The sequence below is a fragment of the Canis aureus genome, chromosome X, assembly GCF_053574225.1.
Source record: "Canis aureus isolate CA01 chromosome X, VMU_Caureus_v.1.0, whole genome shotgun sequence".
NCBI classification, from domain to species: Eukaryota; Metazoa; Chordata; class Mammalia; order Carnivora; family Canidae; genus Canis; species Canis aureus.
This window is the reverse complement of record NC_135649.1, coordinates 41,269,320-41,291,969: the sequence shown is the minus strand read 5'-3', so window position 1 is coordinate 41,291,969 and position 22,650 is coordinate 41,269,320. Positions and strand designations below refer to the sequence as shown.

General features: G+C 41.3%; 1 protein-coding gene across 1 annotated transcript in view; it reads right to left on the bottom strand.

The window, feature by feature from the left end:
- Positions 1-21,748, bottom strand: part of GUCY2F (guanylate cyclase 2F, retinal) — a 99,202-nt gene extending 77,454 nt beyond the window's left edge. Inside the window, exons 1-2 of the mRNA XM_077890404.1 lie at positions 21,019-21,748; positions 11,289-11,590 (exon numbers count right to left, since the gene is read on the bottom strand). Of these exons, the coding sequence (XP_077746530.1) occupies positions 11,289-11,590; positions 21,019-21,748 (1,032 nt within the window). The remainder of the gene's footprint in view (positions 1-11,288; positions 11,591-21,018) is intronic.
- Between the last annotated feature and the right edge of the window lie 902 nt (positions 21,749-22,650).

The following is a 22,650-nucleotide window of genomic DNA, read 5'->3' as shown; positions in this document are numbered from 1 at the left end:
CTTCATCTGTAATGAGTCTTCCCCCATTTTTGTTTAGAGTTGCTCCATGCTTCCAATTGTTCAGGCCAAAAACCTTGCCCCGGATAACAGAGTTAGCTAAGAGCAGGGCAGAAAGCAACACGTCAGTCCCCTGAGCATTTGTTCAGTGATCTCTCTCCACCACCCTGCCTTAACATGCACCGTAGAAACAGGCATGGAGAACAGATGGAATGTGCTGCTACCCAGGCATCCACACTTAGTTGCCCAGCACACATTGAGGTTCTCTTAAGGGACTTTCATTAACTCTCCCTTTTGACATTCTCAGATGCTCCATTTAATTGTCTTCAGGATTTCTGCAAGAGCTTGCCTGTTTTCTGGGGCTTTCGTAGGTTATGACAATAAGTTAAGGCTGGAAGGTGGAGTATAAAATCAATACTAGTAAAACAAATGAGTTAAAAAAAAAACAAAACACAGGGCAGCAAGCCCCTGAAAGCAGAGAAAATGCTAGTATGCTGTTTTGAAAGGCACAGAGCCTTCTGGGAAAGAGACTGCATCTACCTACAGCCAAAAGTTAAAATTGAAGCTATTAAAAATGACACCCTCACCTCAGAGTTGACCCGTCTCACAGGATTTTCAGCTGGCCAAGCTATGCTGCCCTTTATGTTCTTGGATTGACTCCTGTTAGTGCTGACTGACAGCAACTTTCCAAGACTACTGAAACCTGAAGCCTGTTTTTCAGGATTCTCTATCCTCCACCACACATCACGCACACACACATGCACACACCACATGTGCGCATGTGCACAAATGGGCGTGCATGTTCACACGCACATAGCCACAAAAATATAGTAGAATGACCTAAAGCTAAAGGAAGGAGCATAGCTATAGCGATAGCATTGGGTTGCAAAAGAACTGTCACAATGAATGGCCCACTCTCGCTGTGAGGGCTTGGATTTGTGCTCCAGCTTGTCTGTGTTGCTGTTTCACCCACTGTGCTCTTTGGCAGTATAAATTGCTGCTGCCCATAAGTCAAAGACACACTCTGTTAGCATTGGTCACAAGAGGTCTCCAGCTGCAGATACTGCAAATAATGAGAGAACGAAGAGGTAGAAGGTGGAGCAAGGGAAGAAAGCCCTCTCCACCACCTCTGTCCCAGCTTCTGGCTATAGCTCCAAAGAAGCAAAAAGGGACTGGCAGGAATTTCCCTCAGGCGCTGACCTTGTTGACATCACAGCCCAGATTGGTGATCCGACTCATAAATCTATTAGTTTTGCCTGCTGTATAGACCTGAACCTGATTGAATGAATTATGAATAAATGAATGACAATTGATTGTTTGTTATTCAGAGACTTTAGCTAGCTCTACTCTAGGCTTCGTGGAGCTTGGTATCCAAGAAAACAAGGTCTGGGCCAGGAGCAGCGATTTTCAAATTTGTTCAATTTAATGGTTCATGCTGTTGTTAAGTTGACTATCATCAGTTCAGATTTACTGTGCTTGAAAGACACAAAAACTGACTTCCACAGCATTTTGCCCTTAGAAACATACATGGAAACATACTTGGGCTGGAAAGCAGCATTTGAAGGACAAGATGGTAACATCTCTTTTAAACAAAAAGGCAGGCACGTGCAGGCAGGGATAGAGAAACCAAATGGTAATCAAATTCCTGTTGTTAAAGGTAGTACTTCCAATAATACATGATCCCAAACCTTGGACTTAGCCAAGAGGCGGCCATTATCCAACCTGTTTGATATGATACTCATAAACACAATACCTTTATTTTTATGGAAGGATTTCTTTATTTCTTTTTTTTAATTTATTTTATTTTATTATTTATTTATGATAGTCACACACAGAGAGAGAGAGAGAGAGGCAGAGACACAGGCAGAGGGAGAAGCAGGCTCCATGCACCGGGAAGCCCGACGTGGGACTCGATCCTGGGTCTCCAGGATCACACCCCGGGCCAAAGGCAGGCGCCAAACCGCTGCGCCACCCAGGGATCCCGGATTCCTTTATTTCTTAATAGAATGATGTACAAAGACATTTGTAGCCACTGTAAGCTGCAGTCAATCTTTCCTGACAAGTGTCTGCTGGACCCTATCCTGGAATGCTTCAGTACTAACCACATCCCCTGCAGCCTACTATCCCCATGCCAGGCACCCATATTTAAGGTAACAGAAAGCAATGACTATAGGAGCTTCAGGTCTTCCCTGAGCTTGCTGAGAAATCCAGAGGATTTCCTTTGCTTAGGCAAGTAAGGCTACATTTGGAAAAATTATTCCAAATGTGTGTTCCAGCAATATGCATTTGTAACCAATAGAATTTCAGTGAAAATAAGCATGGGGAAGACAACAAAAGTAAGGGATGCAGGCACTAAAGCTTTATTTCAGAATCTATTTCAGATGTCAAAATTTAAAGTCACAAAGTGATAATCCTTGCCCAATCATCCTGAGACTAAATCAGGAAATTTTCCCTGGCTTCCCACTCCCCAATCTCCTCATTCTGATTTATTGTTCTCTTTTCATGGGCCCTCATAATGCCCTAGCACCTCCTATGTTAAAGGAAAACAATCTAAAAACCCCATTCAAATAAAAGTGTTAGTCACTTAGGAATATTACTTTGAATAAAGCATTGGACATGGGACACGGTGTAATTTTTTAAAAGGCTAATGCGTGGGGACACCTGGGTGGCTCAGCGGTTGAGCGCCTGCCTTCTGCCCAGGGCTTAATCCCAGAGTTCTGGGATCGAGTCCTGCATCGGGCTCCCTGCATGGAGCTTGCTTCTCTCTCTCCGCCTGTGTCTCTGCCTCTCTCTCTGTGCCTCTTATGAGTAAATAAATAAAGTCTTTAAAAAAAAATAAAGCCTAATGCGTGGTTAAATGGTCAAGTTCTGGTAGCAAATTAGTGTTGGAATCCGAGCCGAGCTCTGCCACTTGCCAGCTGTATTACCTTGGAAAAGTTATCTCGAGCCTTAGTTTCATCATCCATAGAGTAGAGATAATAATGCCTGATTTGTAGGCTTGATCTGAGGATCTGATGAGACCATTTATGTTAATTACCTGGTACAGAGTAACCACTGGATACCTGAGAGCTGCTATTGTTCGTACTTCAGAAGAGAAACACAGAAGTCTAGTAATACCATCCTTGGAAGCAGAGTGGTCAAGTACCTTGTCCCAGTCTTGAATTTGTGAGCAATAGGTAAAAATCCCAATTTTTAAAATATATTTTTATTGAAGTCCGATTTTCCAACATATAGTATAACACCCAGTGCTTATCCCATCAAGTGCCCTCCTCAGTGCCCGTCACCCAGTTACCCCATCCCCCAGCCCGCCTCCTCTTTGTTAGTTTCCCAGACTTAGGAGTCTCTCATGTTTTGCCACCCTCTCTAATTTTTCCCACTCATTTTCTCTCCTTTCCCTTGTAACTCCTTTCACTATTTCTTATATTCCCTGTATGAGTGAAACCATATGATGATTGTCCTCTGATTGACTTATTTCACTCAGTTGTATTTTATTTTATTTTAAGATTTTTTATTTGTAAGTAATCTCTACACTCAAGGTTGGGCCTGAACTCACAACTCCAAGATCAAGAGTTGCACGCTCCACTGACTGAGCCAGCCCTTAAAATTCCCAATTTTAGACTCAGTGTTCTTAGAACCCTGAAATGGTAAAACTTTTGCCTTCATTGAGGGAAAGACTTTATTTCTATTTTATTCTCCATTGTATAACCTGCAGAGTGCATAGCCCATAGTAATAATAAAAAGAACATTAATACGACTAATCATAAACATGTATTAAGGGGTTATTAAGTGCCAGGCAAGCTCTTTATGAATACTAACTTATCTAATCCCACAATAATTCTATGAGATAGGTCCTATTATTATTCCCAACTTAAAATAATGAAAACAAGATGCAGAGAGCTTAAGTAAATGTACAGCACTCTGCCTTCAAAGCCCATGCTCTTAACTACCGTGTTATATTTGAGCCTAATAAATACTGCTAAATTAATTAACTGACTGTGCTAGACTCACCAATAACTTTTTCTGTAACCTCTTTTTTCCTTCATGGCTTCCTGATTGAGGATAGTGAGATCCAAATTTTTTTCTTCACTCTCCTCCTCCTCTCAAATATCACTCCCAAACAAGGAGAACAAGGAACAGAAACACCAACCCTCCATATTTGTTAGTAATAGAGGATGTCTGTAACTCTGACCCACAGAATAAGAAGATGCAAAGTGGTAACTGATTTAGCAGAATGGGGGGGGGGCGACTAAACCCAAGTACCTGAAGAGGGGAATGTTGGTGAGCAACAAGTAGATTTCCCCCTTGAGAATTCCAGAAAGGCTCAGGAATTAAAGGCACCAAGTACTATAGAAGAAGCAGGAGTAAGGCAGAACTTTAAAGAAGGAACAGCTCTTTGAACATCCCTGTAAGGAGTAGTTAGACATCCGCCATCCCCACCTCTATTGAGAAGAGTCAGATCCCTGCTGGGAACAGGTTAAATCAATTCAGAGCTGGGACACCTAATTCAAAGAAGGTAAAAGTTAGGCATGCCACAAAAAAGAATAATGAAGTTAAAGTCTTTACACTTAACAATGAGAGTCCCAGTCTCCTTCCCCCAACAAGATTCCTGGAATAGTGACAGCCAGGATTATGACTCCCAAAGAGATGGGAGCATTCTTCCCTGAAGAAAGTGTAGCCCAAGAGGCAAGATCTACAGATCTTGACCAAAAAACTCCAGCTGGCCAGCCAATTTCCCTAAGCTGAAACTCGTTCAACAAACACACAATGTACATACACCTTCAAATCTGTCTCTTAGACCTTCACTCTTAAATACAGGCAACCAGGATCACGAGAGAAAGCTTCTAAAATGAAGTAGAAAGACCAAAACAAAGAAGCATGAAAATTAGAAACAGAGAAAAACACAGACAGCAGAAAAATACTTCAAAGAAAGTACAATTATAAAAAAAAAGAAAGTACAATAAATATTTTCTGAGAAATAAGAGAAAAAACTATATTTACAAAACAAAAGCAGGATGCCATTAAAACAAAATTGTCAAACCAGGAGGGCACCTGGGGGGCTCAGAAATTGAGCATCTGGGGGATCCCTGGGTGGCGCAGAGGTTTAGCGCCTGCCTTTGGCCCAGGGCGCGATCCTGGAGACCCGGGATCGAATCCCACGTCGGGCTCCCGGTGCATGGAGCCTGCTTCTCCCTCTGCCTATGTCTCTGCCTCTCTCTCTCTCACTGTGTGCCTATCATAAATAAAAAAAAATAAAAATAAATAAAAAAAAAAAGAAATTGAGCATCTGCCTTTGGCTCAGGTGGTGATCCTGGGGTCTTGGGATCGAGACCTGCATCAGGCTTTCTGTGAGGAGCCTGCTTCTCCTTCTGCCTACGTCTCTGCCTCTCTCTCTGTGTCTCTCATGAATAAATAAATAAATCCCTTAAAAAAAAAAGAATCGTCAAACCACAAAAACCAACTCTTGGAAATTAACAATGTGATAGAAAAAATTTTAAAAATCGGTAAATGAGAATGCAAAATTGAGAAACTCTTTTAGGAAGAGTAACTTATAACAAAGACATGAATGATACAAGATAAATAATTAGACAAAATCAACCTAGGGGCACCTGGGTGGCTCAGCGGTTGAGCATCTGCCTTTGGCTCAGGGTGTGATCCTGGGGTCTCCAGATCAAGTCCCACACTGGGCTCCCTGCAGGAAGCCTGCTTCTCCCTCTGCCTATGTCTCTGTCTCTCTCTCTGTTTCTCATGAATAAGTTAAAAAAAATCAACCCAGATAATCCTATAAACAAGTAATAGTATTTCTAGAGAGATCAAAGACAGTACTGATGAGGAAATTATCAAATAAGTAATATACAAACATTTCCCAGATGGAATGAGATTGAAAGGCCCCATAATAGATCCTGCATAATATATGGCAAGGACCAAACATCATCATGAAATTTCCTAACATCAGGAATAACAAGATAGTCTTAAAAGCTTCTGGAGGAGGGGATCCCTAGGTGGCTCAGTGGTTTAGCACCATTCCAGGGCATGATCCTGGAGTCTCAGGATCGAGTCCCACATCAGGCTCCCTGCAGGCAGCCTGCTTCTCCCTCTGCCTGTGTCTCTGCCTCTTTCTGTGTGTGTGTGTGTGTATGTGTGTGTCTCACGAGTAAATAAATAAAATCTTTTTAAAAATTATTAAAAAATAAATTTAAAAAAGCTTCTGGGGGAGATGGGGTGGGGCAGAGTGTAAAGAGGTTGCATCAAAGATTCAGGAATAGCAATGGCATTGGAGTTGTCAATGACAACAATGGAAATAAGAGGACAGAATGCCATGTCTTCAAAGTGCTAAGGGAAAATGATTTTATTTTATTTGATTGATTGATTTTAAGTAATCTCTATACCCAATGTGGGCTCGAACTCACAACCCTGAGATCCAGAGTTGCATGCTCCTCCGACTGAGCCAGCCAGGCGCCCAAGCGAAAATGATTTTTTAACCTAGATTTATATACTCAAACAATCAATCATGAAGATAGAATAATGACTTTCAGACATACAAAATTTCAAAACTTTACCTTCCATGTATCTTTCTCACTAAAGAATGTGCTCCACCAAAACAAGAGTAGACAACAAAAAAACAAGTCACAAGATTCATGGAATAATGGATTCAGCACAGAAAAAAAAGAGAAAGAGATGTTCCAGGATATTAGGGAGATCTTATCATAACAGTTTTGCAGAAGCTTTAGAGAACAATAAATTTATATTGGAACAGGTGGGTGGAAAGCCTCAGAAAAAACAAATGAAATTGATAAGGGGTTTTTACTATGTATAAAATTGTTCTGTGAAAATTCTATAGCTCTATCAATGTGGAAAGACTTCGAAATTCAAATTAAGGTAAACAAATTTAAAAACAAAGCAATTATTAATCCCAGTAAAAATCAAATGTTACATGTAGAATGATTTGTTACCACAGTATACTATGTGGATCAGCAATCAATGATATTTAGATAGGTATAATATTAAAAATAAAATATGAATTTAACTAAAAATTGTGGCATACCTATAAGGAAGCTTTGAAGGAATATAAGGAAGGATATAAGAGCTAAAAAATCCTCAACTGTAATTAGAAAGTCAAAAAATAATATCTAAATTGATTAATCAAAGGGCACCTGGGTGGCTCAGTCCATTAAGTGTCTGACTCTTGGTTCTGGCTCAGGTCATGATCTCAGGGTCGTGAAACTGATCCTCAAGTTGGGTTCCACACTGGGCATGGAGTCTGCTAAAGATTCTCTCTCCATGGGGTGCCTGTGTGGTGCAGTTGGTTAAGCATCCGACTCTCGGCTCAAGCCCTGATCTCAGGGTCCTGAGATCAAACTACGCATCAGGCACCATGCTCAGCACAGAGTCTCCTTAAGACCTCTCTCCCAAAAAAAAAAAAAAAAAAAAAAAAAAAAAAAAGACCTCTCTCCCTCTCCTTCTGGCCCCTCTCTTGCCTTCTCTTTCTCTCTCTCTCAAATAATCCTTAAAAAAACAAACAAAAAAAAAGGTTTTCTCTCCTTCTCACTCTGCCCCTCCCCATTTGCTCTCTCTCTCTCAATAAAAAAATAAATAAAATTAATTAATCAAGAGATACCAGAGAGAGAGAGACAGACAGACAGACAAGTAGCAGTATAGTATTTAGAAACCCAGAGGTAAATGCCAGAATAAAGAGCTAAAAGGTCAAGAAAGTGATTGCTTCTGATGAAAGGTAGGAGGGAAGCCTAGGGACTGTTTTGTTGTTGATGCAAACTTTTTAGCACTTCTTAACTTTTAAAACTACGTGCTCGTATCACTTTGACAGTCTGGTTTTACTTTTTAAAGAAGTAAAGGCATAAATTAAAAGAGATTGCAAGCCACTGCTATAGGCAATATAGCCTATCTGTAGAAATTTCAACTCCACTGGAAGTTATTGAGCAAGAGAGAAATACAGCCATGTTTTTCATTCATTTGTTTACTCATTTACTAACTGTCTCACTCTCAAGAATTTACACCCAATAAGATCAGGAACAAGCGATGCACTAGTAAATATTTAACTCTATGAGAAGGAAAATAGCTCTTACTTGTATCATTTACCAATTTCTGTGGTGTAAACACTCCCAATGCCTGATTTCTAGCTACCAATATGATGCCACTAAACACAGAATTGGGAAAAGATGCACACAATCAGCTTTTGTAAACTGGCTCCAACACACCACTGACAAGAAACGTGTCTTGTTTACTGTTTTATCTGGAGTTCAATATAATGTATGGCACATGGCAGGTGCTCAGTAAATAATTGTTGATCTGTTGACTGAATAGGGGAAAAACAACAGGAGCCCAGGGACAAACAAACAATGCACTACATAATTGGATCTAAGAGAATACCATTTGGAATTCTGAAAGCAAAATAATCTTGATAGCTGAAACTATTGAGAGATTTTCTGCCAGTAATCAAAATTTCAAGAATAAGGAGCTGAAAGGAGATTTTAACTAAGATGATAAGTATATGGTCATTCTGGCCCAATGGAAGAAAAAGTGGGAAGGGAGGGAGCTGTGAGCCAGACATTCTGCTAGTTACTTTACATATGTGACTTTGTTCAATCTTTGCAATAATCCTAGAAGATGTCGATCACTAACCCATTTTACAGATGAGAAAACTGAGACTCAAAAAAGGACACACAGCTAGTAAGTGGGAACCTGGGATTTAAACCCAAGTGTGTCTAACTCCTTACCATTCTGCTATAACAGCTGCCTTCAAAATTGTAGCAAAATAATTTAGGAAAAAGGAGGTTTTGTTTATCAGAAATGTGAAGATAATTGTCTCATTGCTCTCTCAATCTTTGGTTATGAAGGTATACCTTAGGCAACTGCAAAGTGGGGGTGGAAATGCATCCAAACAAGCTGTTTTATAAAATCTAGATTCTTTGTTTTAGGTCTATTTTCTTGTCTAAAGCAGAGTACAGGCTGCCTAGCAACCAAGATAATGGTGTCTTTTTTTTTTCTTGCCTTAATTACCTTATGTTTTCCACAAGTACAAAGAGATTGGATCAAATATTAAGAGTAGAAGGTCTGAGTTTTTTGTATCAATATATCTGTTCATATATATGTATGTACAACACAGACACACACACACCCCTTTTTCCTTCCCTCAATTTCGTGATTAAAGTAAAAAGACTCAGTGTGTATGTATGTGGTGCCATAACATTGGCTAAAAAGTACAAAACTTCACCATCTCTATGCTTGCCTATAAATACACCAAGCAACTGCTTTGAGCAACCATTCTTAGAAATTTAAGGGATTTTTCCAATTCTTGACCAAACTGACCATTTGTTTTTAAACATGTGTGTGTCTCCTAAAGGAAAGATTTATTATAAATATCTCAGTAGCAATAAAATTCAAAGTCAGCACTGTGAATATCTCTACTAATCACTATTTTATCAGAACAAGAATCAGCAAAATCTTTGTTATCAATATTTAAACTAAAGTTTTATATGAATAATTTGTTCAGAGGGAGAAGTCTATAGGATAAAGACATTAAAGGGTGGATATAAAGGAGAATATCATAGAAAATGTGAGTGTTAGATACAATCAGATGCCTGCCTGACAGCCTTCTTCCCTGCTAACAAAATCTCAATTCTGTTCATATTTTTTCAGCAGCCATAGGGTCAATCATGATGGTCTTGTTCCTCTTTCTAAATTACTGATTTAGGTATACATAGGAGACATGAATGTGATCAGGAAAGTGTGGAGAGAAGTCTGCTTGAGGAGCTTTTGGAAAAGATTTCCTCACTCTTTAGAAGCACAAGAAAAGGACATTCCCTATTTTTATCTGGAGACAGTTCCACCTATAATATATGATGGAACTGTGGCAGCTATCGTGGGACTGTGGCAGCCATCATGGGACCATAAGACCAACCAAATCATGATGATAAGATAGCATGCAATGGCTTGTAAAGTGGAAAGATGAGTTGAACCTGGTTCATTGATAACATCATTGAGCTGATAAATTAACTGACCCTCGAGTTCCCATACCTTCAAATTTTGAAAAAAAAAATTATTTGGGCCATTGTGTGTTGAACTCGCAGCCAGAAGCATCATAACTGATACAGTAGCTAGCAAATGCTAGAACTTTTACTCCTACTTGCATGTTAAAATAAATACTTCTAAAAATCACTGCCTTCTTCTATATCTGGCCTCCAACTTATAAAAAACCCCTCAGTATTTTTTTCAAATTTAACTGTTATCTTTGGCCTCCCCGCCTTCCTCCCATATCCCTTGTCTTCTTTGTATGTTTCCTCTTTTTGTCTTTGCTCTCCATTCCTTTCTCTGCTTTCTTCCCCTCCCCACTCCTTTATCTTCCTCCAGTCCTAAGTGTCTGTGACTTGAATCTGAAATATGTTTATACATATATTCCACTTATACACATGTAAATAGCATATCTTGTATATTGGGATGGAGGAATTCTTCCCCATTCCAAATGATTCCTTTCATACAGAGATAGCTCTATTAGCAAAACAAAAACAAAAACAAAAACAAAAAAACAAAAAAACACCCTGACCTCTCTTCACCCCCTTACTGATCCCTTCCCACAAAGAAGGAGTGACTTAACCTGACAGGTTAATTTGGAAGGAAAACTAAGCCTGTGTAGCCCAGCCCCTCCTAACTTCTCTTTCTTGGGAGCCAGCTACCTACAGGAAACACATACTCCCCTATGCTCCTCCAGGCTGTATATTTTACAGAAGGCATGCCCTCATGGTGCCAGGATATGGTCATCCTGCAACGCTGTTGACTAGGTGGAGAAGTCTGGGTGATCCTCAGTTTCAGCATTGGGAAGCTCAAATGCCAACAAACAGAAGCCGCATTCTCTAATACTGCTATCATCAATAATAAAGTTAATATAGTCTCATAACACCAGCTCTCTTTTATTTTGAAGAGATTTAGAACTATTCAAACTAGGTGAACTTGGGTCGCAATAAGACTTCTTTTCTCTAGCCCCTTTGAACAGCACTACTATATATAAAAGCTTTGTTTCTCTGTTCTTAAATATATTTTATTTATCCTTCATGGCTACATGCTGTCATTGTAGGCGGCTTGACAGTAAAAAGAAATTCTTCAACAATGTGTCTTTGTTTTATAAATGTTTCCTGCAAACAAAAGGTGTTTTTAATTTGTGTGTGGCTGTCTGCTCTTGATTGGGTTGCCTATGGAATAGAGGCTCTTCATAGGAACAATATTGACCTTCCTGATTTTTGAGGGTCTCCATTTATGGTAACTTGTAAATCTTCACTTACTTGATCTAACTCCAGCTTCTCAGGAATTTCATGTTTATCTGCTGCCTCAGTATAAGCTTGATAGAAGGTCTTTCCTTGTGACTCCACTGTAATGGTCAACACAGCATCATAGGCTTCACGGAGCTTTGGGTTGTTCCTCAGGACCTGGTAGGGGGTATGCTTATAAGGTAAACTGTAGAGCAGGGCATCATAAGGAACAAAGACATAGGTTCCATCAGTCATTTTCAGATCGTGAGCCCATTCCAAGAGATGCGTCTGAGTCTCTCCCCCAATCAAGGCAGAATGCATACACATGATGATTACTGAAACCAACAAAGCAGGGAGGTTATGGTAGTAATATGTTAGTAAAATAGAATTCCAAAAACCACAGATTGGGAGAAATAAATAAATGTGTTATAACCAATTGGTAAATTATTTTTATCTTATTCCTCTGAGATGATCAAGATGTTGAAGCCCCGAGCTAAGGTTGAAGGATGTTCAGGGACTCTGGATTAGGCATAAGGACAAAACAGACATGTCTACAACCTGCAGAGCCTAATACTAGACAGCAGCAAGAAAAAATTTAGCAAATGGGAGGTAGCATAATGAAGAGGCTTTAGGATTGGAAGATTCAGGTTTATATATTAGCATCACTAGTTATGGTTAGCTGTATACCCTTAGGTAAATCACTTTACCTCTCTCTGCCTCGTTTATAAAATGGAGATCATAAATATATACTTTGTGGGGTGGTAGTGATGATTGAAGGAGCAATTCATATAATGGGCTTAGCACACAGCACTCAAAAAATAGTAGCTATTCTTATACCTAAGAATAAAAAGGCTAGAGGGAGAAGATGGGAGACATTCTCACCATTGCTATTTATTGTCCAGCTCAGCAAACATACATCCCAATAAATTTTGCACAACTGTGCCCACCCTTACCATGGCCATTATAGACAATGAATGATACTAGCTCACATTCACCTCTAAATACTAATGATACTGTGGGTGATATGATCAACTTCTAAAAATCTAACTTCTCTATAATTGGAATTACTTTGCATTCTATTTAATTCTCCCTAGACTTATGAAACTATGTTATTTGGCAAGGATATGCTAGAATAGAGTGGATTAGAGGAGGCCACGGTTGAAGAATGACAGCAAGATCATGAGACTGAAAGTCTTCTATCCAATTTCCCCCTTGGCATGCTAAATGAGTTTAGTTTAAACCCACTTGTGCTTCAGTGCCCACATCTTTCAAATGTAGATTCCAAAGCATTTCACAGGTACATTGAGTAGTTTAATTAGATAATGCCTGGCAAGTATTCTGAGCTCCTTGAAGAAAGGCAAAGGTCCTATTGCTATTGGTAAATATTAATTATACGTGCTTACACGGAACCTTTAATCTCAGGAACTGAGTACGCTTAACTACTTTCAGTGACTGGTCTTTGGCATTTACATATTTCTTCATCCATTTTCAAAAACCTTTTGACACTGGATAAATACTCCCAGAAACTATCCCCTTTCACCTAGAGCTGACACCTTTCAGTTTTTTAAGGAGTAACTAGCAAGTTATCAAGATGATTTAAATTAAACACACACAAACACAGCATAATCTGAGTTTTCAAATAACCATTAGTGCCTTCAATATAATCGACCCAAAAGGTTTTGCCTGTATTCTGATTCTTAAATCTTCCTTCAGATACTGTAGGATATCTTTGGAGCTAGTTTATGAGCCACAGGAGGAATTCAGTCTCCTTTGTGCATAATTACACATTATATAATGGGGAAATGGAGTGCCAGAGAGGTTTGACAAGGCAAGAGCTGGATTCAGAAGGAAAAATAAGAACCAAAGACATCGAACTCCCTAAATTTGGTTACACTATTAAACGTGAATTGGTTTGGGCAAATTAGTCCAGTAACAGATCCATTGAGGGAGAGAAATGAGTTATGTCTGGTGTTTCCGTTAGTTGGTCAGTTTGTCCACCAGGATCCTTAGCAAATAAGTCCATATTGGTATCTTTCTTTGACAAAAACAGAGATTAGTTGACTTGACCAAGATTACCCAACAGAGATAAAATTGTATTTACTATCTTTCAAGGAATATTAAAATTATTTCATTAGATGGAGTATGTTAAATGGAATTAAGTGCTTTATGTTGGTTGAAATACCGCAAATACTTTAACATACATTATGTGTAGTGGGAGCCATGGTGTACCACTCAGATGTACACTTGACGACGGAAGCAGTCATTCTCCTAGTTGCTGGTGTGTGTGTGTGGGGGGGGGGCTGCGGCTGGTGTTAGGAGAGGATAGCTAACACCTCTCTAAGAATTGCCCTCAGCTGAAGAGAGCCACCACTCATAAGGTCACACTTCCTCAGAAGTGTGCTGGAGCTGGCTGGTGCTAGTTCACAAGAGCCTGGAGTTAAATTTTCAGGGATTTATGTGTGCTAGTCAGTGTCAGACTTATAGCTTGAAATTGGGTATGGTGGGAGTGATTATGGAAATCACTCCATGAAAATCAGCAAAGGTTACAAATCAGGGGTATGTTCCCCTGACAAGCCAGCTATTAAATAATTATTATCACATCGTACCCCTTTCTTGGCATCAGCTTGTACCCAATGACCAGTCAAGTACTGTGTCTTATTTATCTCTGGATCCTGGTACATATTATGAACCCAATGAACATCGTTTAAATGAATGTCTGGTTGTACACTTGGGTATCTTTTGTGGATTCCTTGAGATGTGAAGCATGGGCATATTTGGATTATTAGTATGAAGGAAAAAGTTGAAGCAATATTTACTGAGCAGGTAAATTCTACCATATTTTCCTTAATGCTTAGTGTCATTAACTATGCTCAAGACCTTGCCCTCAACCTTAATCTCGCCTTGTAATTTTTCTCTCCTTGGCCCATACTAAGGATATTTTAGACAAAGAATCAGAATGTTCAAACTGGAAAGACTCTGTGAGACCTACTAGTTCCTTTCATTCCTCTATTATTTGATAGATGAGCAAATGTAAGCCTTGAGAGGGTCTGGTCACAGGCTCCCTCATTTTTTGCATGGCAAGACCTCACCATTGAACATAACTAAAGTAGGAAGCAGATATGCTGAATTCAAATAAGTATCTTAATTTAATAGATTGAATGCTTTGTGAACAGAGATTTGTGGATGCATCTGTTCTACATGATGATTTTACTAAATAGCTTTATTATCTCAAAATTACATTCATTAAAATGGGATTTTTACCTGTAAGTTGTTGTCAGGAAAGGATTAGTGGACAAGGCCTAGGTCATTGGGTGATCATTGAAGAATACTAATTTGTAAGTTTCCATCCTGATTGTTAATAGTCAGCCACTCTCTAGCCAAAACAAGGATCAGGAGATACATCCTCCTGAGATCCCATCTCACCACAGTATGATACTAGTATTTTCTCTGAGCTTCCTGAACCCCACTCAAGATATCCAGCAGCTGTGTCTTCATACTGTAGTACCCACTAGGGCAGGCTGTCCAGGACCTTCTCTTTCACCTTCAACACCAGCAGCTAGAAACATCATGAACCTCCACAAGAAGTCTATTACTAAGTTGCTCAACTCTTTCCCTTCTTGTATTGAAATAGTCTGTCTGATAGTTCCTTGAGATAGAGGAATTGTGTCTCTTAGAAGGCAAAGTTTATTTTTTTTCTTTCTTGCATATTACTGTCTATAGAGTCCTTAGTGGAGGAAACTGAGCCCAGTCTCACATCTAAGTCCTTAGGAGTCACATTCATACTAAGAGCCCATAGTCTTGCTCCCAGTCCACAAAAACAAAACCCCCCTCACCCCACATTCTACTGTTCTTTATCTTCATTTTAACCCTTTTGTGCCATCTCCTCCTATCACTGAAATTTATTTTAACATATTATGTTTTAACAAATGTTGAGAGAGGGGGGAAGGTACATGGGCCAGAGGGAGGGGGTGGCATGCTGTGTGATTTATCCCAAGTCTCACATTCCCCCAGGATTCAGCCATCTGGCCATACTGTGAAAGAAGTACATCCAGACCCTCTTCCTGTCAGCTTTCTTCTAGGCAGTCTATAAAATGAATGCATAAGAAGAGGGTGGGAGACTCTGGAATCTGCATGTTTCCCAGCTCTGCCCTACAGTGTGTGATCCGGTACAGGAGGCCTTCAAAGCACAATGTAAGAACACTGCACCGAGGCGATGTGTGACTGTTTTTATCAGCTGAGGATATCCTCTGTCCCCCAACACACACATTTTTTGGCTTTAAGTCCAGAGACCACCACTTCCTTACCTGCCACCTGTGTTGAACCAGTGCAAGTAGCTCAGTACGATGTCAGACACACGTTTCATTTAATGGCCATTCTACCTACATCAGATTGTGTTTTCTCATATCCAATAAAACTGGTACTACGAGTGCATTTATTGCCTTCACATTGCTGCCCATCTTGAGATAAGTTTTTAATATTTCGCCACACCTTGCAACATATGTTTTCTTTGACTTTTTAAAACTGCTAGACAGAGAAGGCCTCTTAAATGCTGGAAGTCTAGATGCTGGAAGCCTCTTTAGAGATTTCTTCTTGTGCAGGGTCTTCAATAATTTTATCATTACCCATTGAACCCATTCATGAAAGTGGGTTGTCTTTGACCATTTACATTGACTTATACTTATCTCTACCAAATTCTATACCAAATTCCCTATCGACACAAAGGCTCTTAGCCATAGTATTATGTCATTGTTGTTACTACTGTAGGAAAAGAAGGCCAACACCAGCTACCTCCAGGTGCTTAAAAGAATTTCATCAGTGGGCCCAACAATTAAGAAAAAAATGGAAGAGCTGAATTATACACCTACATGGCACACACGATCTTAAGTGAGTATGCTTTAGAGACATATCTCAGGTAGGCAGGAGGCAGTAGAGTATAAGTCTTTCACTTGACCCAGTGGTTCTCAAAGAATGATGCCTAGACCAGCAGCATCAGCACCACTGTGAACTGGTTAAAAATGCAAATTCTGGGGCTCTTCCCCAACCTTCCTCCCTGAAGGAGAAACTCTGCAGAAGGAACCCCACAACATGTGTTTTAACAAGCCCCAAAGTTTGAGAGGCATTGTTTAGACCAACCGGAGCATGTAGCCTGACTTTCCCATTCACTAGCTGTGTGACATTAGGCAAGATCTTTAACCTCTTTTGGTTTCTATAGTCTCATCCATAAAGTGTGTTATTTTTTTAAAGATTTTATTTATTTATTCATAGAGATGCAGAGAGAGAGAGAGAGGCAGAGACACAGGCAGAGGGAGAAGCAGGCTCCATGCAGGGAGCCTGATATGGGACTGGATCCAGGGTCTCCAGGATCACGCCCTGGGCTGCAGGCGGCGCTAAACCGCTGCGCCACCGGGGCTGCCCGATAAAGTGTGTTAGATAATAATACAGGGATATTGCAAGAATGGAATGAGATGGTCTATACAAAGCCCTTGCAAAATGACTAGGACACAATACACTCTCAGCAAATATTAGCTATTACCAATGTTGCTGGGTTTTTTTTTTTTTTTTTGGTCTTTTTTATGTATAATAATCTCCAATAGATGGGAAGAGGCTAGCCAGATCCCCAGCAATAACATCGTAATAAGCTTTTTAATTTCGAACAAACGAAGACCATTCTGTGTCCTATTTACTAAATATCATATTGTAATGAAGCATTCCCAATTTGAAAGGATTTAAAGGCGTCCCCATGGCTCAACAGCCTGGTAAACCCAAATGGAAAGGATTTCACAAATCAGCCAAGCATTGATAGGCAAAAAGGTGAGGAGAGGAGTGGAGGGCTTGAAATAGCCATTTGAAAAGTTCCCCAAAGAGCTTTTTAGTGAGGCCTCCTTCTAGCCTTTGTGAGATTAAGCAAAAAACAAAAACAAAAACAAAACTCCTTTGGGTCATTGCAACCCCACAGGTGCTCCGCCTGGTGAGTGAGTGCTCTTTTATGCCAGGGGATCCAAATCTCCATCAGGGCTAATGGTCTAAGTAGAGAATGAACTGGATTTTGGCCCTCATGCCCACTCAGCTTGATCCCCTTGGGCCAGCCACAACCTCTATAAGCACAACTGTAAATTGAGGACCTTTGTCTTCGATTACTATCTATATTATTTGACTTTGTCAGAAACAAAGATTATTGGTAATTGCTTCTGAAGCTTCAAGGAAAATGAGCAAGAAAGGCTGAAACCCCCCTTCTCTGGGACTTCATTTACTCCATTGTTTGTCGTTAATAAAGGCCTACACCTACCTCCTTGTTATGTGAGACTCACAGGTGTTGTACAACTTGAAAGGAAATACCTATCTTTTGGGTAATCCTGGATTAAATGAGATTATCTATATGCAAATACTTTGTAAACTGTAGAGAGCTGTTCACATGTAAAGTGGTATTATGGTTGCTCTCATTGTCTCTATGGCAGCGTCTAGTAACACCCCTGCTATTTCCCCTCCGAAGAGCCCACAGCTATTATTATTGTTATTATTATTATCATCTTTACTACTATGTGTTATCACCACCTCAGTATCCTGTGAGAACAATTTAGACCTGATTCTGAGAGAGACGTTTCTTCTGACTCCAGTGAAGTGCCAGCGATGCTTCTTCATTGGAAATCTAAATTTACAGAAAGGACAAGCGACCCACCAACCAGAAGTAGATAAACCTCCTCTCCCCTTCATCCTCACATCTACTCCTCACTACACCACCACCTGGGGCTGGGACCACTGTTATTGTGAGCAGGCTGGACAAAACCAATCTTTCAACAATTTTTTTTATTACTGCCAGATATTGCTGGGCCTTTCTGAAGGAAAGAATCCATTTCCACCATATTTTGTACATCACCAAGAGTCCTTCTCTGAAGGTTCGGCCAGGGACCCACAGTGTAAGAAGTAGCCTCACAGCCAACGGAATAGGGAAGAGGCTGGGCTGGGCTGAGCTCACACAAAAAGCTTAGTGCCTTTTAATCAAGAGAGATAACAGCCAGGAATACTTGAGCAGTCTCCGTCCACCCCGAGAAGAGGGGCTAGAAAATCAGAGATTTGATCTGGTATGTGCTGTGCTTGGTGTGTTGTTAACCTTCCTTACCGCCCTATTGCCTCAGTTCCTACTCACTGGCCTCTGGCTCTGTTTCTCACCAGATCTCCCACTTGCTTGATGGGATAAAAAATGTGCCCCTTACCCCCAGGCCACTCAGTTCGAGTCCTGATAGTCTGTTTATGTACATGCTCTGAATCCTGCCTCTCATGCTTGCACTGGCTGAGACACTGCTCTCACTAGCTTACTTTGATTCACCCCCATTCCACAACTCCCACTGTCGCACCCTACCCACTGCTTCAGTGAGCCCTCAGGTGCCAACAGCTGGCTGTACCAGATCCAAGTCCCACACATCTTTGGCTACGCCACACTGGTAGAGGTCATACTGAGGCCACATCCCAACTGATGGCTCAGTTTCCCTGCTCCCCAGCCCCAGCCCCATTCTGTCTCCTGTCAATAAGGTCCCAGCATGCCTCATCTGAGTCTGCCTATGTTTTGTCAGAAACCAGAGGCAAAATCCTGCAGTGCAGAGCCTTGTCCTCATTCCCTTTTATCGCCTTGAGTCCCTACTTCATTTCCTACCCAGAGTCTGCCTCTGCTCAATAACCACAGACTTTCCTCTCTAGGCTTTTCCTTCTCCAATCTTAAAACTTCCATTCCTTTAATGTGCTGGTGCATAGTGTTCTAAAGAAGACAATCTGATTAAACCAAGTTATATTAAGACAGAAATGACTGGCAACCTAAAGTCAGGACCATTGATTTGCATTTTCATTAACTTAAAGCAGTGGTTCCTAACCCTGGCTACATTTTTACAGGCACCTGGAAAGCTATTTGAAAGATCTCTGCTGGGGCCCCACTGCAGACAACCAGAGTCTCCACAGGTGGCATCCTGGCACTGGTCATTTTGAAAAAGTGTCCAAGTACTTCTAGTATGCCATCAGAGTGAGAAACATCGACCCAAAGGAATGAATCTTGAATAGTGGGTCAATGATATGTACATCTGCTACGTCTCTGACTCGGACGACTTGTGTGTGGCAAGCACTCAGTCCTAACTTCACTCAGTCTGATGTCCAAAGTGCTTCAGAGCCTGGATTTATTTAACATTTCATGGTAGAGGCCAAGCTATCATTTCAAAGAGTATACTATTTAGAATGGGTGGGATGGGAAACACTCACTGAACTGTAAGCTCGCAGGAGACATGGGGCTTCATGAAGATTTGTGACATATTATAAAATTACGATATTAAATCTGTTAGCCTGTTTCTGGCATGACTCCTCCCTGGAAATGGTTTTATATCTTTAAAAATAATTCTGTGCTCTGCTTTGAAAGTATCAAGCTCTATTATGAAGTAATCAGAGCCCCACTGATTGCTTAACATTATAGGATCTTGTAGACTGGAGCTGGAAGCAGACTACTGTAGTTCTGGGAATGAAACCTTCTTGTCCTCATCTTCCCATAAGGGTCATAATGAAGGTCCAATACTGGTGACCTTTGAAATTTAAAATGGGTTTCTGTTTACAGGCCAGGCTAAACGGGACCATTCTCTAACAAACTCATTGTTATGTTAAGGAAATGACTGGGACCAGGACTAATCCTAGCACTAATCAATTTGAGAAGGAGTTTCTGAGCTGGCCGGTCTCAAGTGGTGCAAAGGGGAAATGAACAGTGGTCCACAAATCTCTGCCACTTTCCAGAAAAAAATGTAAAGTGGAGATTTAAAACACTGGACTAGGGGATCCCTGGGTGGCGCAGCGGTTTGGCGCCTGCCTTTGGCCTAGGGTGCGATCCTGGAGACCCGGGATCGAATCCCACATCGGGCTCCCGGTGCATGGAGCCTGCTTCTCCCTCTGCCTGTGTCTCTGCCTCTCTCTCTCTCTCTGTGACTATCATAAAATAAATAAATAAAAAATTAAAACACTGGACTAGAAAATATCAAAACTGTGCCACGAGGGCTTGCTGTAAGAGTGAGTAAGAGACATCTGATTCAAGAGGACCAGGAAGGGCTCCTCTTCCCCCAAACCTACCCAGCTAGCTCTGGTGGCGGAAGGTTTGCAGGGTCAGTCCTTTGCTTCACGCTCTGTCCATTGCCTCTGCAAGAATCACCTTTGAGCGTCAACCTTCTCATGGGAAGGGAGAGGTAAAAATCTGGGCATTCTCCACATTTTACTATGCTTTTATCGATCAGCTAGGGCCCTCTGAATCAGTTAGCTGTGTGTTGCAAAGAGATAAGCCCTATTTTGGGGGTGGGGGTAAGAGGACAGAAGGGATGTATATTTTGGAGTCCAGAGAAGACAGGTTCCAAGTGAAATGTGATGAAGCAGGTGACAAGAACGGACCAAAAGGGAGCCAGAAGAGCACCCCGCTTTGGCTGATCCGAAACTACAGGGGTCCTATAGGCAAGAAGGGTACGTGGCTACAGTTGCTCTTGATGCTGCGTGTAGGCACTGGAATCCAAGGGCATCTTAACTGCCAAGTTCTTTGTACTTGTATTTCGTTCATAAAATAGGCTCTCTTGAAGCCAGATGGTCTTCGAGCCTGAGTGGGAGTGAAAGAGGGCAGACGCATGAAAACCTGGGGGGGGGGGTGCTCTCCTAGGGTGGAAGGGTAGGAAACCTTTTGGAGATCGTTTTTTTTTTTTTTTTTTTTTTTTTTCCTCCCGGAACCACATTTAAACCTCAGCGGGGAGAAAGCACTCACTGCGAATTCTGTCAGCCTGGCGAATCTGTTGCAGAGCTTTCCGCATGCTCTGGCTGTCTTGTCCCGTGGTCAGGACGACCCCTACAGGCAGGCCACGGCTCTGAAGGGCACTTGCAACTCGGTTGGCGGTGTGTACCCAAATGTCTTCATCTGAGGAAATGACTCCGGCATGTGCCCACTGGAAATATTTCATGACAGTTACCAGCACACGGATGGGAGAAGGGAGCGTCCGAGAAAAGGTCGGGTAGCTGTTTTTATTGTCTAATTCGTAATTCACACAAGCCCAGGAGAAAATCCCTTTGTTCCAGCTGTTTCCCAGGAGCGAGGCTGCCTCACAGTAGCCAGGATTGGCAGGGCCAATAAATCCTGAGGCCATCTGGTGGTGAGAAATGAAACTGGCAAGGGCTCTGGCAGTCTGGCAGTCTTCATTGAGAATCACATATTCGAAAGAGTAACCCGGGTCAAATGATGGGTCCCTGTTGACCCGCTCAATGGCTAATCGAGCAGCGACCTCAGGCAGAGCCTTTGAGAACAAAGGATCACAAGCCCAAGGGCCCACAACCCCTATCTTGTAAGGGGGCGCCCACACCTGCTGAGGGATGGACATGAGGGCCAGGAGGTACAGGAACTGCAGGAACTTGCAGGCTGCAAGGCCACGGTGTCTTCGCTGTCTTCTGGGAGCCGCAAGCCAGAGCATAAGGTGAGAAAAAGGCCAGGATCCCAAAAACATAGCCCTCCTGCTTCTAGTAAGCTAGCGAAGAAATGTTGGAAGGTTAGTCTGCTTTACTGAGATGGACAGTGGTGTTTCCAAATGCCTGCCAGAGGGAAAAATTCATTACTTGCATTATTCCTGAAGCTTCTGGAAAGATTGCTTATCAAGGAATGGCAAAAGAATGGCAATACCCAAACTGAAAATCTCTTTCCCCTACCCTGACCCAGACTCCTCTTCTTCACATACTGCCTGTGTGTACTCCTCATCTCAATAGATGGCACCTCCATCACTGTTCGCCCACTTGCTCCAGTCAGAAACCTGGTAGTCAGCTGAGATTCTTCCTTCATCTCTAGCCCTACGTTCGATCTATCACTGAGTCATGTTGATTCAACTTCAGCAATAGCTACCCTCCTCACAGCATTGTAAGGATTACATGGATAAACATACAGCAAGTGCTTACAACAGGGTCTTGCATTGTATTAGTGATATTATTATCATTATGATATTTTAAAATTTGTTCATTTTTCTCTACCATAATGCTTCTTGGAGAGAGACACAGATATAAACAAATAATGGCAATGCAGAGTAAAAAAATAGTATGATTAAAGTAGCTCAGCAGAGGAAGATAGAGAGCATCACCCAAACACTGATTTCATGGGAGGTGAGGAGGGACAAGAAGGGTCTCCCTAACTTGAATATTGAAAGAAAGATAGCTAGGTAAATGGGGTTATGAGGGACTTGGTGCTAAGTGCCTTCTAGGCGGAAGGAACAGTGTACAGTAACACCCAGGGTTTTTTTTTATAAATGTTTTTATTTTTTAAAAAATTATTTATTGATTGATTGATTTGAGAGAGAAATAGAGAGAGCATGAACAGGGGGAAGGGCAAAGGGAGAGGGACAAGCAGACACCTCACTGAGTG